At 41.6% G+C, this 20,171-nt stretch overlaps 2 protein-coding genes across 2 annotated transcripts; both read left to right on the forward strand.

The window, feature by feature from the left end:
• Nucleotides 1-1,431: 1,431 nt before the first annotated feature.
• sgsm1b (small G protein signaling modulator 1b) lies at nucleotides 1,432-15,949 on the forward strand (the record flags this gene model as incomplete). The annotated part of the gene is made up of 25 exons (XM_080835385.1): nucleotides 1,432-1,438; nucleotides 1,551-1,594; nucleotides 2,220-2,295; nucleotides 3,487-3,649; nucleotides 4,557-4,709; nucleotides 4,818-4,885; nucleotides 5,035-5,177; nucleotides 5,483-5,614; nucleotides 5,893-6,017; nucleotides 6,165-6,232; nucleotides 6,358-6,521; nucleotides 6,878-7,007; nucleotides 7,545-7,677; nucleotides 8,012-8,076; nucleotides 8,495-8,640; nucleotides 9,337-9,465; nucleotides 9,717-9,887; nucleotides 10,328-10,402; nucleotides 10,643-13,150; nucleotides 13,542-13,666; nucleotides 13,759-13,841; nucleotides 14,138-14,247; nucleotides 14,823-14,919; nucleotides 15,162-15,329; nucleotides 15,434-15,949. 25 exons carry the CDS (start codon nucleotides 1,432-1,434, stop codon nucleotides 15,520-15,522), a joined length of 5,172 nt encoding a protein of 1,723 aa, XP_080691511.1. The 3' UTR covers nucleotides 15,523-15,949.
• A 2,625-nt stretch (nucleotides 15,950-18,574) lies between these two features.
• triap1 (TP53 regulated inhibitor of apoptosis 1) lies at nucleotides 18,575-20,058 on the forward strand. Its single transcript, XM_080834081.1, has 2 exons — nucleotides 18,575-18,813; nucleotides 19,213-20,058. The coding sequence occupies exons 1-2, from the start codon at nucleotides 18,667-18,669 to the stop codon at nucleotides 19,288-19,290; spliced, it is 225 nt and encodes a 74-aa protein (XP_080690207.1). The 5' UTR covers nucleotides 18,575-18,666; the 3' UTR covers nucleotides 19,291-20,058.
• The last annotated feature ends 113 nt before the right edge of the window (nucleotides 20,059-20,171 follow it).

A 20,171-nucleotide genomic window follows, 5' to 3' on the forward strand; every position in this document is an offset into this window, starting at 1 on the left:
CTAGACACATCCTTATATTTGAGGAGAGGAGAGATGTTTTTGATGTTACCTTTCTAGTTAAAAAAAAAAAGCACAAGAACCAGCTCAATAAAGCCTGCCGACTTCGGAGGTTCCGCTATATTCCTCTCTCTCCAGCACTGTAAATGTATGTAACCTCCTGTCCTTGCTGGCCCAGTGTTATTTTGTACGGGAACACAAACAAATTTGGTCACAGAAACTTAACTAGCAAATACCATTGCTAACTACCAATAATTGATCCCACAGCTGTTGAATGCACTCATCCTACCATAATGTAATTGTTTTGTAAGTGACTATAGCCTATGTATCCTATAAACAATATAGTGTAGCGCCGAGTCTCGTCTACCCTCTGTTTGATTCTTGTTTTCCTGTTTGTGTGATAGAGTGACAGTGTGGGTGTGCGCGCTCGCGCGTGCGTTCTCTCCCTCAATTGTCTTGGAATATGTCAACCAGCTACGATAGGTTGTTGATTGAGGGGAGGTGTCCGGGAGGGAATGATCTGGGATTTAGAAAGGTCAGTCATTGATGAGGGGTGGGGTCAGGGGAGTTAGCCCCATAGACATACTGTACATGTAATTCTATATTATGTCTATGGTTAGCCCTATCTATGGCGTTTGTTTGCGTCTTGTCAGAACTGAGAAGGGTACATTGATAGAGAAACTTGGAGCGAGTATATTCATTTATCTTATTTATTCATTTTTTTTAGGGAGACACCTGCCCGTTGCCTAGGCTTTGATTTAACAGGCAATAAACCTCCGAAGCATCTACCTCTATCTATGTATATTGACAGGTGTATTATAAGAGAGATCACTGTAATTAGATATTGTTTTTATCAAGACACCCCCCCCCCCCCCATCCCCCTATTTCATCAATTACCCCCGCCACCAACACCACCACCCCTCCACACACACACAAACACACACACACACACACACACACACATACACATGCGTGAACTGTTAAGATTATGTTATTTGGCCGAACGTATTTCTTCTGAAGGCGCCTCTTTAGTTTGGTTAATTGAAAATTCTGACTGACATGTTATAATGATTCATGTTAGTGCGGGCTGTTCTGTGAAGTGAAGGGGGTGTGTGTGTGTCGATGAAGCCAACCTATGAAGGGGTAGCCTACAGCGCAGGGAAAATCGTCGTCGTTCAGAACGCTTACATACATGATGAAAATGGGACGGATGAAGAATAGGTGTCGTTTTTATTCTGCATTTGATATTTAGTTAAGGTGACACGGCGACAACGTGGTAGCTAGCCACACCCGCGACAAGGTTGAGTCACGGTGACATTTTTCATGCCATTTAGGATATTGATGCGGAAATCGTTTAGAATCTTTTGTTAATTTTCTTCAGTCAGCAGTGGAGGATCTAGCAATTTAAGGAAATAGCCAAACACGCCAGTGACAATGGGAGGTAAGCGACTGTAAATTATGTTTTATTTCTGTGCGTTCGAACGCGATTTGTTGATTCTTGTTTTGGGTTTCAATTATAAGAATAGGCTACTGATTTGTTTGTTTGATAACAGAGACCGAGACTCGACAGAGGCTGCTGCGCAGCGTAAAGAAAGAGGTAAGTGATGAATGCTGCAGTAGAACATGTATATCGATAATCTCGATATGAACAGAAACCATGTTGTTGTAGCTGACGTAAAGGCCACATAGCGTACCCTGTAAACCAAGCAAGCTGCGTCAGAGATGAGATACTATGTATTTCAATTCCGCTGAACAGAATGCTTAGAAAGCTAGGCCGCTGTGTTGATACGATTCGATTACTTTATCTGAATTAGACTACTGATATAGACAGAAGACGGTGCAGTAATACAAGTCATTTCCTACTGCAATGCGAGATAATGATTAGGTAGTGGGTTAACTGTGATATAATAAGGTACATAAACAGTTTATGTTGAAGCTGTGAATGCCCGTACCAAGAAATAAACCTCTTTATTTCATAGCCAACTGTAACAGTCATCAACATAAACTGGTAGGCTAACAGGTTTAGGGAGGCGTGACTCACTCTGGTTCTAGGTACTGATTTAACGCTCTAATAATGTCCAGTGATAGGTAATCATATTCTTCAATTGTAAAAATCCTTTAGGACATGTCCAGTCTACCTCAAGAAATGTCAGCATCTTTTATGAGACACTGAATATGGTCTGTTTTAATAACTGATTCTAACCCCCCCCCTCAACCAACAGGTGAAACAGATAATGGAGGAAGCAGTGACCCGCAAGTTCGTGCACGAGGACAGCAGCCACATCATTTCATTCTGTGGTATGTGCTTGCTCTTTGGACTTGATCTCAATTTTAGATCTCTATTTGTATGAATTGTGAGATGAATGACTACGTGTAAATGACTACGACTATACTTAAACAGTGCTTAGATGAGATGAACAATGTCACTGGGCACCTGTCTGATGCTGGCCTTCACTCATCCCTCATGCCATTGTGGTGCTTTTTGTTGAGCCAAACCAATATCTGCTGTGATCACACTATAGCATTGCCCAGTAAGCAGGTGGAAGTCAGTAGGACCCTCATTCTCCAGTCTGGATGCACCTGTGAACCAGCTTCTCAGCAGGAGTGGCATGTCTGTGTGTATATATCCTCTTTATTAAAGCCACAGTTTGGGTGTCCCTGGTGAAGCCCATTGATCCTCATGCATTCGGGTACTCATCAGTATCTGTTGAATGGCTGCTTGTCAGAAGACAGGCTTAATTGCCACGTTTGTGAGTCTGCGGGAAGTGAGATGTCGAGGTGACATGTGAAGTAGTGGTGAGATGTCTAGTCAAACTAATGACGCTGGTGACATTTGCAGAACTTAACAGACCCAAGACAGGGATCAAATTGCTTCCCCTCTGCTGAAATGTCATGACATGTCACCACCTCCCACTCTGGAAGGGAAGTTAGGCAACAAATATGCCAGTTAAATATGTGGATTTTGTGTGTATTAGAAGCAAAAGTAGATTTAGCCCACAGATTTACTCCTCCAAAGAGATATTTTACAGGTTTGTTAAGAAACCTGCAAGACTTCATAGAAACCTGCTGACATTTCAGAATGAGTAATGCCCCTTTTTAAAATTGCCCTGTTCTGGAGGCGATAGCTTCCATATAGAGGTAACAGGTCACATAAAACTACAAGTAAGCTTACAATAGATATCAGTGTACTTAGATTCACCAGCATTCATCCTGAAAAGATTATGAGGTTGGGGGGCACTGTGTCGCAACCAGTAGCCCCGACCACATTCGGGTTTGATGCCCATGGAGGACACAGGTTTCGATTCCGGCCTGATGTCATTTCTCCAGTCCACTCCCCACCTCTTCTCCCTCTCAATTCCTGTCACAATATTCACTAAATACTATCATAAACGCAGCTACTTGTTTTCTGTAAAGACAAAAAACAGCTTTTTGTATTTGTGTGTTTCTGCGTGTGTGTTTGTGTATTGGTGAAAATCTCTGTGTGTGCAGCGGTGGTGGAAGCGTGTGTGCTGCACGGATTGAGGCGGAGGGCCGCAGGCTTTCTGCGCAGCAACAAACTGGCCGCCCTATTTGTGAAGGTGGGGAAGGTGTTTGCCCCGGCCGAGGAATTAAGCAGGAAGGTCCAGGAGGTGGAGCAGATCCTCGAGAGCAAGTGAGGACCCCATCCATGCAAAGAACAATATACATGATGACGTATAATGTATATATAATGTATAATGTCTTGTACACTGTAACTGAAAAATTCATGGCTTGTAAAATACTGGGCTTAACCTATGATCAAGGGAACACTTTTGAGTGCAAGTGCAGGATAATTATTTTACGTGTAATACAGTCCAGCAACTTATTTGTTTTCTATGTTTATAAATCTATTCAAGCATGTATGAGCTGCCAGTCACATGACGAGAGTGAAAGGAGTAGAAAATTAGACTCAAGCCATATCCAATGTTTAACTGTCTGAGAATTTATGACAGCATAAATGTGGATGATCTTATCTTGCCAAACTAATGACCTTTCAGGTGGTATTGGTTAGTACTAAGCATGACATTTAAACACACAATGAACAAATTCAACAAGCGATTGGAAATAGAAAATTCTTTTCTTTCTAATAGGGTGTACTGACATTGTAATTTTATTCGCCCACAGCACATAATAAGAATACACATCAGAGTCATGTGTCTGAGTATGCCTGCTTGCCTGCCTGTCTGCCTGCCTGTCTCTCTGTCTTTCTCTCTGTGCCTCTATTGGCTAAACATGCTCTTCTACTCTTGTCTTAGTCCGAAGAAAGTAAATAGGGCAGGGATTATCTCTGTTAGGACAAATACCCATAACACATCAACGGTATTTCAGGCATTATTAATTTATGTCAGTCTGAAATGGCCAGCTCTGAGACCTAAACAATATGTGAATTCTACAGACAATCTTTATTAATATTATATAATGTCCACTGTTCTATTATTGTGTAAAATCTATTACTGATACCTGTCATTTGTTTTCATTTGTAAGTACATTGTGTTGTGCTCCACAAACATTTAACTTGGACCCATTTTAAACGACCTCAGGCAGCACCAGGCCCGACTTAATCAAGAGAGCAACCAGAAGATGTCCAAACTGCCCAACCTGTCGCCTCAGGCCATCAAATATTTGTGGATTCGCACCGCTCTGACAGAGAAAGTTCTAGACAAGATTGTACTTTATCTGGTGGAGAACAGCAGGTAAGAGAACAATCCATTAACCACACATGGCCGTGTCATGGAGATTATATATTTTTTGTCATTTTTGGGAGACATCTGCAATGTAAAAAAAAATCTCTCATTTTCTAGCAAATTCTATGAGAGGGAAGCTTTGCTGCGTGACCCTACGGAGGGACCAATTCTAGCTTCATTGTTAGGTATAAATGAATCAATTTCTATATAAAAATGATTCAGCATATTCAGAATTTATGGTAATGTGAGCATTGAATATTCAACAGATTTAACTTCTTCTATTGCTTAGGCTTTGATTATCATATCTGGTGTTCTGATATCTGTGCTCCTGTAGTGGGCCCTTGTGCTCTGGAGTATACCAAGGCCAAGACAGCCAATCACTTCTGGACCGACCCATCTGCAGATGAGCTGGTACAGAGGCACCGCATCCACAGTGGGCATTGCCGTCAGGACTCCCCCACCAAACGCCCGTCTCTGGTACATCCCAGTCCCTTCTTAGTCTCTCTTGGGAAAAACACGCTAGGGAGCTTGCTTTGCTTGCTTGCTGGGTGCTATGGAAACCAGGGTCCTGCGATCTGCGATAGGAAAATGAATTTACAGACCATTTGATAGTACTAATATACTCACACAGATATAATCTGGAATTGTCATGTCATGCATGAAATGTTTTAGCTGGCTGTACAGTGACTAATTCCCATGACGAAATATAAATACTATATGCTATTGAAATATTTATCATCATTTTGCTGCATGTCACTAAAAACAATGGCCCTGTTTTGTAGATCACAAAAAGACAGTCCAGTGGCAGCATAGATGACCGGCCCTCCTTCTGGGCGAGGGACTATGTGGAATCTCTTCACCAGAACTCCCGTGCCACATTACTCTTCGGCAAAAACAATGTTCTGGTGCAGCCGGTATGTGAGTCTTTGAATGAGTGGTAATGACTGGCCATACTCTTAACTGAAAGACCAGGCTTTTTAGAGAGGAAATTGTTGTATTGATAAAAGTCAATCAAGTATCACGCCACTGTTAAATTCCAAACTGTAAAAAAAAAAAAAAAGTTAAATGATTTGTTGTGATGAATGTGCAGTTTCCTTGGTCATGTTGACAGTAACGATTGTGACTTTAGGGTTAGGAGGTAAGCATGATGTAGATTTCTCACAGCTTCCTCACTTTGGTCCTCCTATGACAGACAGATGATATGGAGTCTATCCCAGGGTACCTGTCTTTGCACCAGACAGCTGACCTGATGACCTTGAAGTGGACCCCGAACCAACTGATGAATGGGACCATGGGAGACCCTGAATATGAGAAAAGGTTGAGCTTCAAACAGCTTCTATGATCAAAATGCAATAAAAATCACAGGGTGTTATTATACTGTGCCACAGAACATGAATGTCTTCTTCTTTTATATCGATATGATTTCACTGTTAGTTATTGTTAACATCCTATGATTCTTGACAGTGTATACTGGGATTTTGCAATGACCATCCGTCTGGAAGAAATAGTTTATCTGCACTGCCATCAGCATGGTACAGTAAAGCTCCTCATATTATGAGACCAATATCATAGCAATACCAATAGTATTAACTTCACATGACAAAGCTTTCATCACAAACCTGTTTCAAGTTTAAATACCCCATTTTAATGTTTCCAGTGGACAGTGGAGGCACAGTGGTCCTGGTAAGCCAGGATGGGATTCAAAGACCCCCACTGCGTTTCCCTCGAGGGGGTCACCTGCTGCAGTTCCTCACCTGCCTGGAGAATGGACTCCTCCCACATGGGCAGCTGGACCCACCGCTATGGTCTCAGAGGGGAAAGGTTAGCATGCCTGTTTTAGCATGTTAGCTTGTTATTCATCATGAGATAGGAATACCTTTTATGTACGATTTAGCTGGAGGCTACAGATTTAGTTAGTTCCTGTTCTTGTGTATATTTGTTGTTGTTATAAAGTTGTTGGTGCAGCAGTGTTCTAGAAACAGCCTTGTCTACCTCTAGCAGTAATTTACACCATACAGGACTGATCAATTTGAAATACCACCATGTGTAATATGTCAGGAGTTCCCTTGAATTACAATGTGAAGGCAGTCTGTGAGACGCATTGAAAGAATATATGAGCGTCTAAATAGAATAGTGTGGGGGTTACAGTGACAGGCCTGTCTTGTGTCTTACCAAAGGGGAAAGTGTTCCCTAAGCTTCGCAGAAGAAGCCCGCACGGATCCTGTGAGTCTGTCTCAGACAAAGAAGAAGATGAAGCCACGGACTACGTCTTCCGGATCTTGCTGCCTTCCACTCAGTCAGACTTTGGTGTGTTGTTTTGCCGTTTTCTGTGAAGTGATGCCAGGGCCCTTTACTGTTTGGATGCATCCATAATTTGATTACTGGTTCCATTGACCGGTTCATTCCACCATTTCCCTTGACTTTGTGTTAAGCTCTGTTCATCCGTTAGCCTTGCATCATGACTTGGTCCACCCCCCCACCCCCCTCTTATAGGTAACATCCTGTCACGCTGGCTGGGTTAAGTCTGGCACGGATGTCATTTCCTCTCCTCCGTCTCCCATCCCTCTCTCCGTCATCTCCACCTTGTGCTCCTCCTGTTCGTGTGAGCTTGGTACAGTCTGCTTCACCCCTTCCAAATCCCTTTAATTTCACCATCCCTCACCATGCGGAATAGCTGTTCTTCTGTTCATGCTATATCATGTATAATGTTGTTTTGGATTGTTTATATGTTCTTTGAGTAATAAGCTCCACCAGCCTGGGTATTACCCAGGAGTCTCATGTGTATATAAATGTAATTTTGTGTGATGCATAGGATGACAATCATTATGGCTCTATTTGATGCAGTTGCACCTGAGCTCATAGATCCAGCCATGAGCCTGTGGCAACCATCACCTCGGAAGTCCTCCTGCTCTTCCTGCTCCCAGAATGGTTCCTCAGATGGGGGCCTCCCTGATGGTTGCAACCATGACAGGCCAGTGTAAATGATACATCCTACCATCAATCTCAATTACCACCAGTGCATGGTAACGCTGCACCAGTGCAACGTATCGCTGATGAAGATAGCAGCTTAAAACATATTCTTTACTTAGATTCTTTTAAGATGCAATATCGCACAGCATCTGAGAGAGGTGTCAAAAACAAAGCATAATTCAAGCATAGGGACTTTGAGACAAACATGATTCAAAAACATGCCTTGTGTACATTCATATCGCAGCTATCCCTAACAAGGATGGGGGGGGGGGCTTTATTGCATTTAACCTCAAGAAAGGAAAATGGCTGTTGTTAATCTGCTCTCTACTCTACACATACAGGGCTCCTCTGAAATTACTGTGCGAGACCATGAGATATCAGATCATCTCCCGTGCTTTCTATGGCTGTATGTACCAATATGTTATCCTGATACACACTCATTTTTGTCACATTTGGCAAAATATTTACACATTTCATGTGTTAACCAGAAAATGAATGTAAATATATTTAAATATATGCATATTATAATACACCATTTACACCATCCTTTAGTACAGCGAGAGCACTTGCATGCACAGGAATTCAAAATGGCTCCTCTGTTTTGAAACCTAGTAGAGGCCTTTTTTCCTATGAGTCTTATTTTCACATATTTTTCATGTGTATATAAAATATTTATATAATGATTTACATAATGGGATACTCTGCATTGTAGTATGTTCAAACATCTAATCAACTCTAAGACATACATGTTATCAGTGCCTGTGAATTTAAACAACAACATCTTTGCATAATATATTTTCTGTCCCTCTCCTTGTTGACCAAAGGGTTAGCTTACTGCCGTCACTTATCCACGGTGCGCACTCACCTGTCGGCCCTGGTGAACCCCTCCATCATCGAGCACGATTTCCCCATCGATGCCAAAGGCGGTCTCACTTTGGAAGTGTGGAATGCCTTCCTACAGGACTCCTCTGTAAGAGAACAGTCCCAGTGGGGCTTCTTTTAATGGGATCATAGTAATCAAAAACGGCATTAAGTCCTTAACCAACAAAGCACCTTACTTACACGTAATACAATTAAGACCCACAGAAGTGTGTTGGATGTATTGAGATATACATTATGTCCAGAGGTTGAACATACATGTGTGATTATTTAGGTTTTACTATTAATATCTTTATGTTGTGTTATTGTTACAAGCAGTGTGTATAAGTTGTAGGTTTAATATTCAAAGTCATTGGCCTTAACTGAAGAGTAGTGAACCATTTTATATGAGTTCATTTTTAGGGACAGTTATAATTCCAGGAACAAACTGAGGAGATTGGTCAGAGTTAGGAAAATGACTGGAACACCTCAGTATAGTCCAGGGAACTCTGCATTACACATTATAACAACCAGAAAGAACGTCTGATTGTAATAATAAAGTGTATCAGCACACTCTAGACAAACTTAAAGTATTTTATTACCTCAGCAACTTAAATCTTGAATATACAACTATAGGAGTCTCACTGAATTGCAGCTTGCTTATCAAGTTGTGTTTTTAATGATCACCAATGTAAATATGAAAGTCATCTTAGATTTGTGTGAGGTGGTCAAGGCATAGCCGCAGAAAATGTTTACTACGTTGGGCAATGAAGTTGTGTTGTGATGTTTCCTCCGTCTGTCTGTGCAGGTCTATGAAGAGGTGGAGCTGCTGCGCCTGGTCTACTATGGAGGGGTGGACCCCAGCATACGCAAGGAGGTCTGGCCTTTCCTACTGGGCCACTATACCTTTACCATGACCCCAGAGGAGAGGAAGGAGGTGTGTGTGTGTTAATAATACATTAGTATTTGGTATTTATATACATATCGTATCAGTGTTAATTATCTGACGGTGTGTGTTATCGGCAAACGTTTGCGTTGTCATGTGAATCCATTATTAAACTGAAGTTATAGATTGTTAATCCATTATTAAACTTAGCCTTTTGATGGTTAACAGAATGGCCCATGTTTGACACTGTCCGAAAAACTGACATAGCTACGCTATCTATGATTGCGCGTGTGTATGTGTAGGTGGATGAGCAAGTGCGGGCCAGCTATGAGCAGACGATGAGTGAGTGGTTAGGATGTGAGGCGATCGTGAAGCAGCGTGAACAGGAACAGCATGCCGCTGCCTTGGCTCGGTGCACCTCCGAAACAGGAGGGGAGCGAGTCCCACGCCATGACTCCATCGTCAGCTCAGACGTAAGTGAGAACTCCCACCGCAGCTCCATGACGTACCCCCCTGTCCCTGCTCAAGCCAAGGTCAGAATATAGAAATGAAACCAGCCATGGTTTAGACCATAAACCGCACCAGCCGCACAAACCTCCCGTTAGACCTCTGCTCAGTTTCAGTTAAAACGGCTATGTACGGAGTTTTGAGAGAATGCAATGTTCACCTCCCATGGCCTGTTTTAACGTTATGCCTCGGTGTTGATTTGCACCCCTCAAAAAACACAATCTAAAACCTATGCCTAAGCTGCATGATTGAATATAATTGTCACAGTTGTTTTAAGTCTTGCCTTGTTATGACCATTTTTATTTGAAATATCACATTTGTGAACAAATCAAGATCATGACATTAGTACTGTGATTTGGACATTACTTTATCAGTAGTTTATCAGTAATTCCTCCTTTTGCATCAGTCCTCTCAGAGCAGCAGCACCTCTGAGAGACAAACCCAAGCCTCCTCCCACAGTGACACTAACAGCAGTGCACAGGTAGGGGCAGGAGGGAGCGCATACGTATTTTTTCAGACATGTCAAATTATTCATGCATTGACTATCATTCATCTACCATTAAAGCAGAAGTCCGTTTTCCTTAAATTTTTCATCAGTATCAGACAACCTATCATTAAAGCATTACTTTGTCATATATGTACTTGTCCTGTCTTAGGTATTATTTGTGTGCTATAAACCTGGCCAATTTATGTCTCCAACCTCTGTTATGATTCATTTTAGGTGTTTGTTTCTGTTGATGAAGAGGATCAACCTGAACTGGAGGCCAAGCCTCAAGAACAAAAACCCTTGCCCAAGCCTCTTGCCAACGGCACGAGCTCACCTGACTCCGGCCACCCGTCGTCTCGTAACTTCTCCACCACGTCTGGCGTCTCCGACTACTCCCCCAGCACCGACGAAGCCTCTGCCCATGACTCTGGGGCCAGAGCTGGGGCTTCTCAAATGAAAAAGCCAGAGCAAGCTGCCGAAGGAGCCCCCACCAGCGTAGCTGACTCCCAGCCCAAAGCGACCCCACCACAGAGTGACCCCACAAAGTCCCATCTGTCAGAGCAGGATGTAAAGGTACTGGGTGAACAGGTGGATTCCAACAAAGCAGAAGTGGTTTCAGAGGAAGCCTCAGGAAGTGTTTCAATGAAAGAAGAAACAGTCGTCCTGGAGAGTGAGCCTCCTGCTCCAGTGGCATCAGAGCAGGATAACACAGCCCCAGCAATGGAATCAGATTCTGGTGAGGCATTAGAAAGAAACTCGCTTGAGAGTGAAGTGGCGCTCTCTGATAGAGACCCTAAATGCAGTGAGACACAACAGCAGGATCTGAAGGTTCCTGAGGAGAAAAGGGATTCCGAAAAAGTAGAAGTGGTTTCAGAGGAAGCCTTAGGAAGTGTTTCAATGAAAGAAGAAACAGACGTCCCGGAGAGTGAGCCTCCTGCTCCGGAGAAGGTAGATTCTGAAGAGAGATTGGTGCGTGAGCCACAAAATACAGAAGCTGAAGCTGAAGTGGCAAAGGGGGGCTCTGAAGCACAGGAGATTCAGGGTTCTAAGACAGAAGAGGAAAAGGGCCTGGATAGGTCAGGAGAGAGAACTGACAACTTACAGGAGATCATACCAACTCCAGAACTAAACCAGGAGTCAAGTCCGGTAAAGACACCAGAAACAGCTGACAAGAAATCCCCAGAAATGGACAAGAAACCTGATAGCACACAATGTACTGAAGGTGCAATTGAGAAGTTTGAGAGTTTGAACAAGGAGCATGCCGAAATCCCCTCAGACAAAGCTCCTGATGTACCCAAAGACAGGAGTGGGGTTTCTGTAACAGACCATAGCCCAAGTGTTGTGGCAAATGATCCTCTGAAGACAGAGGAATCTGAGGATCCTCAAAAGGAATATCCCAAAACAGTTAAACCACAAATCAGCGAATCCCAAATTCTAGAAGAGCCTGCAATCTCTGAGTCAAAAGGAGCAGAAGATTCATTGCCATCGCAAGAGATCAGTTTCTCTGAGAATGCTGCTCAGCCAGTACTTGAATCAAAACAAAGCGAGTTACCACCAACAAAAGAGATCAGCTCATCTGAAGCAGCCGAGAATGCCGCTCAGCCAGTACTTGATTCAAAGCAACAAGTGTCATCACCAACTAAAGAGGTCGGTTTGTCTCAAACAGACGAAAATACTGCTCAGCCACTACTTGAATCAAAACAACCAGAGCCATCACCAACAAAAGAGGTCAATTCATCAGAAATAGATGAAGATACTGCCCAGCCAATACTTGAATCAAAGGAACCAGAGTCATCCCCAATAAAAGAGGTAAATTCATCTGAAATAGGTGAAAATACTGCTCAGCCAGTACTTGAATCAAAACAACCAGAGTTATCACCAACTAAAGAGGTCAGTTCATCTGAAATAGATGAAGATACTGCTCAGCCAGTACTTGAATCAAAACAACCAGAGTCATCACCAATAAAAGAGGTCAATTCATCTGAAATAGATGAAAATACAGCAACAGAGGTCAATTTGTCAGAAACAGTGCAGAATGCTGTTCAGACAGAATCACATTCAAAAGAAGCAGACACATTGTTAACAAATGAGGCCATCTCATCAGAAACAGCTGAGGGCAGTGTTCAGCTGGGTTCCGAATCAAAGCAAGAACTGTCACCAACAAAAGAGGTCCCCTCATCAGAGACGGGTGAGAAGTTTTATCCCACAACTTCACAGCAAGGCTCTGATTCAGAGGACATCACCAGTCCAGGGATGGAGGGGGCATTTGTTTCAGAGTCAGAAGACATTAAAGCCATCCGGCAGGGACTCGGATGGGCTCTGGAGAGGAGAGACTCCAACCCTGAGTCTGAAGGCTGTGTTTCAGCTCCGCCTCTCCTCACTCAGCAGTCCTCCACCCTAGACCTGGCCGACTCAGACGACTCCCCTTCCGCCCTTGAAATGGAAGAGATTCCTACTTCCCTGATCTGCATGGCCTCCGAGGACCACTGGGGGAAGCCGCTCCTCACCCTGGATGCCCCCTTTGCCCAGCGCACCCCCAGAGAGCCTGGCATGGACATGCCCATCCTGGAGCTCCGTCTGGAAGTGGGTCCCAACACGAGCCCTGAAGCCACAGAGTCCATCCTGTCTGAGGAAGACCCTGACATGGATAGCCTCTTCCCAAAGGCAGATTCCCTGGCCGTGAGAGGGGAGCTGAAGAATGAGTTGGCCTCTCCTGTGTCCTCCATCGGTACAACATACTCTGTGAGTGCTATTGAGCAAAAGTGCTCTCTATGAACATCTAAACACTACCTTGGTTTTTAGATATCCAGTTGACTTTCTTTTATTTACAAATGCTTTTCACCCATACTGCCCGAGAAGTTTTGTGTATAACATCAAGTAGTAGCTATTTCTTGTTGGGGCAGTTGCTAGTAACTTCATGACATGCCGAGTAAAAATGTAGTGAAATAGTTAGACCCAACTTACTCCATGGCAATATGCAATGTAAAGTGCAAAACATTTTATTTAAATAATTGCATTAATCCACAGTTACTAAACTAAATTGTTTGGCATAATGGAGTAAATATTACCAGTCATTTTCTTGTAAAGATTAGATGCTTAAAGATTAAATTCCAATGCTTGTTTGTGTTCATAGCAAGAACTGCTGGATATGTACATGCTCAACCTTCACCGCATCGAAAAGGATGTTCATAGGTGTGACAGGAACTACTGGTACTTCACCACGGCCAACTTGGAAAAACTGAGGAACATCATGTGCAGGTTACTGCAGTCTTATCACATCAACAGAGTTGAAGGATTTGTGTAGTTTTTGCTAATCAAAATTGTTAATCTGAAATGTGTTTTGCCTTCAGCTATGTGTGGCAGCACCTGGAGATAGGCTATGTACAGGGAATGTGTGACCTGCTAGCACCTCTGCTAGTAATCCTGGATGATGGTAAATCATTTTTTTTTTTTACACGTTGTGTCATTTCAAAACTTTTCCCTCCATAAAGAGAATTGATATATCCAAAATAGAGACATCTATGCTCAGCGCTAGTGCTAAACTACATTCTTAGAAGGAAAGTGTAAGTCGTATGGATAGCATCTTTAAGGATTATCAGTAGAACCTTTGGTGGGTTTTCTTGTAATGTCAAACCCAAGAGCACATCAATATTGTAGAAAGCGCATTTTACTGGTCAAATTGTACTTGATATCTTTAAACAACTGTATGCTTTGTATACACCATTACAGAAGCCATGGCCTTCAGCTGCTTCACTGAACTCATGAAGAGAATGAACCAAAACTTCCCTCATGGGGGAGCCATGGACTCACACTTTGCTAACATGCGTTCACTCATCCAGGTATATCAGACATAAAATTACTAAACTCTTTTTTGGTTTATACCTGCTGTGACAAATATGTGACCCACCACATTTCCTGCACCCAGACTACAATGTTACTCACAATCAGCAAACAAAACCCTTAGAAGCTACGCATGTTTTAATCAGAACCAAGATGGGGGACTTCCTGGGAAAGCTTAACTAGTTGCTGGGAGCGATGTGGGGGGCCAGTAGAGTGAATTGAAACTGCAGACTGTAGGGATCCAAATGCCCCAGTGCAGATTATCAAAATTCTCGGTCTGCAGTTCACATCACCCCCACAAGACAGCCAGTGGGTTGTGGTTGTAAGGCACAGAATGGCTGCTGTTACGCCATCCAAGTAGGTGCTACAGACTACTGGTGGTGAGATGAGTTTCTTACAGTGACTGTGAAGTGCTTTGGGGTATATGTGCAGGAAACCTGATACTTCTATAGAAGGACAACACTGTTTTAATCGTGTCTTTACACCAGGACTTCAATCTGGGAAATCATGAAGCCTGAAAAGTAGTGTAGATCCACGTCGATGAATTAGTAGATTTGTTCCTTTCTCATCTTAGATCTTAGATTCTGAACTCTTCGAGTTGATGCAGCAGAATGGAGACTACACCCACTTCTACTTCTGTTACCGCTGGTTTCTGCTTGACTTCAAGAGGGGTAAGCTACAGCTATACAATAACTGTCTTTTCCTGATTTGAGTCATTTTACTTAGAAAACACCACACTATCATCAGTGTTTTTTTACTGAACCATATCTTATGTTTTCTGCCATTTCTTTAATCATTGTAAAGCACTATTGGGCATTTGGATCCTGCTCACCTTCATGCCATTAGATGGTGGAAATAAATGCCATGGTGTAGTGAACAATGAACACTGAGCCCTTATTGTCTCCCCCTTCAGAAATGGTGTATGATGACGTGTTCTCGGCTTGGGAGACCATCTGGGCAGCAAGGTCTGTGTCCTCAAGCCACTTTGTTCTCTTCATCGCCCTTGCCCTCGTGGAGCACTACCGAGATATCATCCTGGAGAATAACATGGACTTCACAGAGATCATCAAATTCTTCAACGGTGAGTAGTCAACTCACATCATCAGTGGACACACACATCTTGCCTTGTACTATGTGACCACTCTAGTAAACTACAGTTGTTTCAAATTCATACCTTCTCCACAGAAATGGCCGAACGACATGATGTCCCACAAGTTCTGGTCAAGGCTCGGGAGTTAGTCAACAAAGTTCAAACCCTCATTGAGAACAAGTAGGCAAGGTCCACCATTATGTCTTCCAGTCTAGTCATGTCATTCCTATTGTGCTGCCAGATCCTGCTGCAGAGAGTATGTGAAAACAAAAGGGCCAAATCGCCCCCTTTAATAAATTGTAATCTGATATGTCTAAATTAACCTGGTAATCATGCTCCGAAGACAGAGGATGCCATACAAGATTTGCCCACAGAGTTAAGTTGCATGCTTGAACATCATGCTTGTCATGACCTGGAATTTATCAGCTTTTCTTCTTAGATGGATTTGGGTTATTATGAAAATGAAATAAAATAGAAAATGACATGTGAAAGACAAATATATCATAAGACATATTGTGAAGCCATGTTTAAGGTCATAATGCCTTATCAATAGTCTTTTTGGGAGCTCATTAGTACCATATGAACAAAATAAGCAACAGAGAAACCGTCCCAAGCTAAGAAAGCCATAGTAAATACTCACACTTGAAAATGTATTTATTTTTTTAGCTTCTTTGAAAACAATATCGATCATATATTGTCTATGTTATTTAAAAAAAATATAACAGAAAGATTAATACAACCTTGGTCGTTCCTAAGCACAAACTGTAGTAGTCAGATGAGTGTAGAATTTAAGGAACCTAAAGTATCACCAAGGTACGGAACCGTAAAAGTGTCATAGTTGATCTATATTACCATAAGGGTTAAATCCTGCCCTCATTATAATAATTAGTTCACTCAATTTAACAATTTGTCCTCTCTTCTCTATGAGTCAATATCATACTTTTTAAATTTGTATGTGAACATTCCTTCCCTCACTTTCATAGTTATCTAGTCTTGGCCACTCGTGCTATCAATTTACCAATCCATTCCCTCAGTTTAGTTAGATTGGTAGAAGGAGGCATTGGATTGCAAATATTTACACATGGATAAATAAATTGTGGGACAGATTTAGGAATCCATCCATGAATTGAGTGAACAGATTAGTAAACTGGGGGTATGAATTTTTCCCTTCTGACAGTTGACCTCAGGATGGCGCTGGTTCTTGGCCACGGAGCCTTAAGTGACCTGCTTTGGTTGGTTAAAAAATTCTAGTCAGATCAGGTTTGGGATTTTTTAGTTAAAAGTGTTATCAGTTGTGTTAGCTTGTTTCGTCTACGGATTCAGTTTTGTGAAAGAGTTATTCAGTGGGGCTGTTCACCACAACATCACTGGTTGTGTTATCAATGTGCCTCAATAGACCTGTAGTATATGACTTACCATGGGATGTTAAAAAATGACACATCAAACTCAAAGCCAAATGTAACATAACATTGTTTCATACATTCTTGTTTGGCCTCTGTGACTAATAGCCTTTGAATAATGCTGGTGTCATATGTGTTAATGAATAGAAACGCTATACCAACTGCACAATCATGGTCTTTCTGTGTTTATAAACCCTGATCTTCATTCAGGTATGAATCAATGAAGGCAGAAAAAAACTCTTTGCACATACTGTTGTAACATTTGCCTTAGGTTACTGTAAGCTCTTCTGTTCAGGGATTTGTCAGTGAATATCTTTCATGTCAATTACTGCTTATATAACCCTCTTGCGATGTGTGATTGGGGTGTTTGTGGTAATGTGGTCTGATCGAGACTCTGCTAGCTGATTCTGAAAAATATGGAGAAGTCATCTTTCCTTCAGCCTCCTTTTTACAATTTGTTCACCACTTTCACATTTGTTCACACGCTTTGTGATTGTTAGATCCTGTTAAAACTCACCAGGAAAAACAGTGTCATTGGTTAAAAGTGCCAGTGTAAAAAACACTAATCTTTTGTCTTCAGTATATTTCACTCACACCCAATCTAAGAATTATTGATGTATGTTGCTGCTGTTCAGAATTACACTGTATAACTACATGACATTCAATGTAAAACACATATATGATATATGAAGTCAGTGTTAAAAATTGTGAATTGAAAATAAACAAATAGATATATAGATGTACATACATCAGTAAGCTAAGAAAAAAAGTAAACCTATATATTTTTATTGTACTGTGACTATATTGTGGAAACTGATGTGTTGTGAATTATTTATCAATCTGTAATAAATATATGTAAAAGTGTAACACAGTAATTTCATGGTTATGCAAACTGTCTCAAGGTGTTTTGTTGTGTGTTACTTTCCAACTGAAAAGACTGTTATGTTTCCACTGACTGAAGTGTTGAGAGACAGAATGGCATGAATAAGGGTGTGGTCAGACTTGCACCCTGGTTTATCTATTCACCTCACGCTTACTCATCAAACCCTCTCATCTGCACAACTGATCATTCTCACTCGCAAAATTACAGACGCATTTTAGTTAAATTGACATACTAGCATTTCAGGTTGATAGCTGTAATGATGACGCATTCCACAGCCTGTGCATTATTTTAAAGCTTTCTGTACACTACGTGTTACAACTTGTGAAATTACAGGATGCAATAAGGGACAGAGAGATTTATAAAACAACTTCAATAGAAGATAACTAGTTAACACACACACACACACACACTGACAGTCAGATCAGTCTGCAATTGACTTGCGGATCTGTAATATGGCTCTGTGGTGAACTGATATGATATGCACAATAATGGACTATGACATGCAAATAAGGAATGAGGAAGAGGAAAAAGCTAGTACCTAGCAGGTGTGGCTGTCAGAAAGAACACCTTATCAAATTAGTACAAGGATATGCCAAATCCCATTTACAAGATCTGAGGTGCAGATTGTGTAAAGAAGCCTTAACACCATCAGTTGAGTTGCACACCAGGTGACCAGCATATAAAATAGAGCCAGAAACAGCATCCATTTAGTGATCCAGTTAGGTTTTGTATCTCCTTATCTGTTGAAGCACGTATCCATGAGCAATCTAAACTTGCAGACTTGCAGAAAGCCCAAACACAAAACCACAGTCCACCTATCAGAAAACGTGGCAGAGTGATGGGAAAACATCTGAGGTGAGGATAAATCCAAAAGTAAATTAGCAGCGTTCACTTTAATACGTTGACGTCATCAAAACACGACTTCTCTGCCAGACCACGTGGGTCAAGGAGAATCAGGAGGGGAAATGCGCTGGGTGACAGGGAATTGCAGCTACAGTTAGCATGCAGATATAGAAACTCGTAATTTATACGCATTTTCGCAAAGATGAATAGCGTTGGAGAGGGATGCACTGATTTAAAGCGTGAATATGATCAGTGTTTTAACCGCTGGTTTGCGGAGAAATTTTTGAAAGGCGATCGGAGTAGTGATCCTTGCACCGAAATGTTCAAGAAATATCAGTCGTGTGTTCAGGTAAGGCAAGCAAACTCACTATGTTACAGTATCGCTAAGAAAATAATATTTACAAGATCTAGATTGAGGTTTAGGGTTTTGCTGGTTTAGAGTAGGCTCTTTCAAACCTCGTATGAGTAAAACACTATCAGATGCTATTGAGGCAAACGCTGTCCTTGGGATGGGGGGGTGTAGCCTCACATTGCCTGTTTTTAACCTTGCTTGACAAAACATTTCAAGCATTGTGAATGTTTCCAAAATACACTTACTGTACATAAACAACATAGATAATCTAGATCATTCATGATTTAATCGATTACCTGGAAATGTTTAGTTCACTACACTGCATAAAGTTAGGTGATCAGCGAACACATACATTTAAGTCGTGTCTTTTCTGTGTCATACTTTCTAAATTCTCAGAAAGCTATCAAAGAGAAGGACATCCCAATTGATGGCGTTGAATTCATGGGACCGAGCAAAGAGAAGCCTGACAGTTGACATACTAACTGAAAATGGTATCCATTCTCCTGGCATCCCGGGAACATGACGGGGTCTTCGAGGTGTCTTCGAGGGTCGGGAAGCGGGCCTTTTCACGCTAGATGGACATTGGGGAGTATGAAATGACTTGCTTTTGCTGTATCCTCATGTTGTCATCCGACGACTTCCCAGAAGTGTGAGAAATTGAAAAGTCCATCCATCCTGGGTTTCATTTAGTCAATTATGTAACTCTTAACTGCAAGTGAAGATCGGTGATGCAATTTTCATTGTGCATCTTTGGCCTTTAAATAATTCTATCAGATATGAACGTCTGGAGCGTCGAGATACTATTCACAGAGACAAGATTCAGCCTGACAGGATACAAATCTTCTTAACTTACTTCTGCGAACTCTTTTTGGAAATGTAACTACTGCTATTTTTAAATTAGCAGTACTATGAGCTACTGATCCTTACGGAAGTGCCATAAGTTATACTTCAGAAAATGTTGAGCTTTTTGTTTGTTTAACATTTTGGTTGAGGCAGACATTGAATTTCACAGTAAATTGAATTGTGCATGTCTACGACACAGGTCTCACAACTCTGTTCTGTACTCATTAAAATGTGTACCTAACAGTAATGTTCTGTTACCCACTTGACTTGTTGGCTAATAATTATGAAATGCTTAAGGGATTGTTTCACCTCATTTTTATAAACTTTTATTTAATTTGGTTTTACATGTAAAATGTATGTTAAGAAGCATAAAGGCTCACAATATTTTCTACAAGTTTACTTACGACTCAATTTGCATTTTTAATACATAACTAGATCTCATTTGTGCAGCAGCCAGGGACACTTGTGCACACGAAGTCCATCCTATACACTGTAGACCTAATGTGTTAAAT

The sequence above is a fragment of the Sprattus sprattus genome (genome assembly GCF_963457725.1).
Source record: "Sprattus sprattus genome assembly, chromosome: 3".
In the NCBI taxonomy this organism is placed as follows: domain Eukaryota; kingdom Metazoa; phylum Chordata; class Actinopteri; order Clupeiformes; family Clupeidae; genus Sprattus; species Sprattus sprattus.

What these genes read in the sequence shown, in the direction of transcription:
- triap1 (XM_080834081.1), top strand. Translation starts at nt 18,667, where the DNA reads ATGAATAGCGTTGGAGAGGGATGCACTGATTTAAAGCGTGAATATGAT. An exon ending in AATATCAGTCGTGTGTTCAG is followed by an intron (nt 18,814 to 19,212) that starts GTAAGGCAAGCA and finishes CTAAATTCTCAG; the next exon opens with AAAGCTATCAAAGAGAAGGA.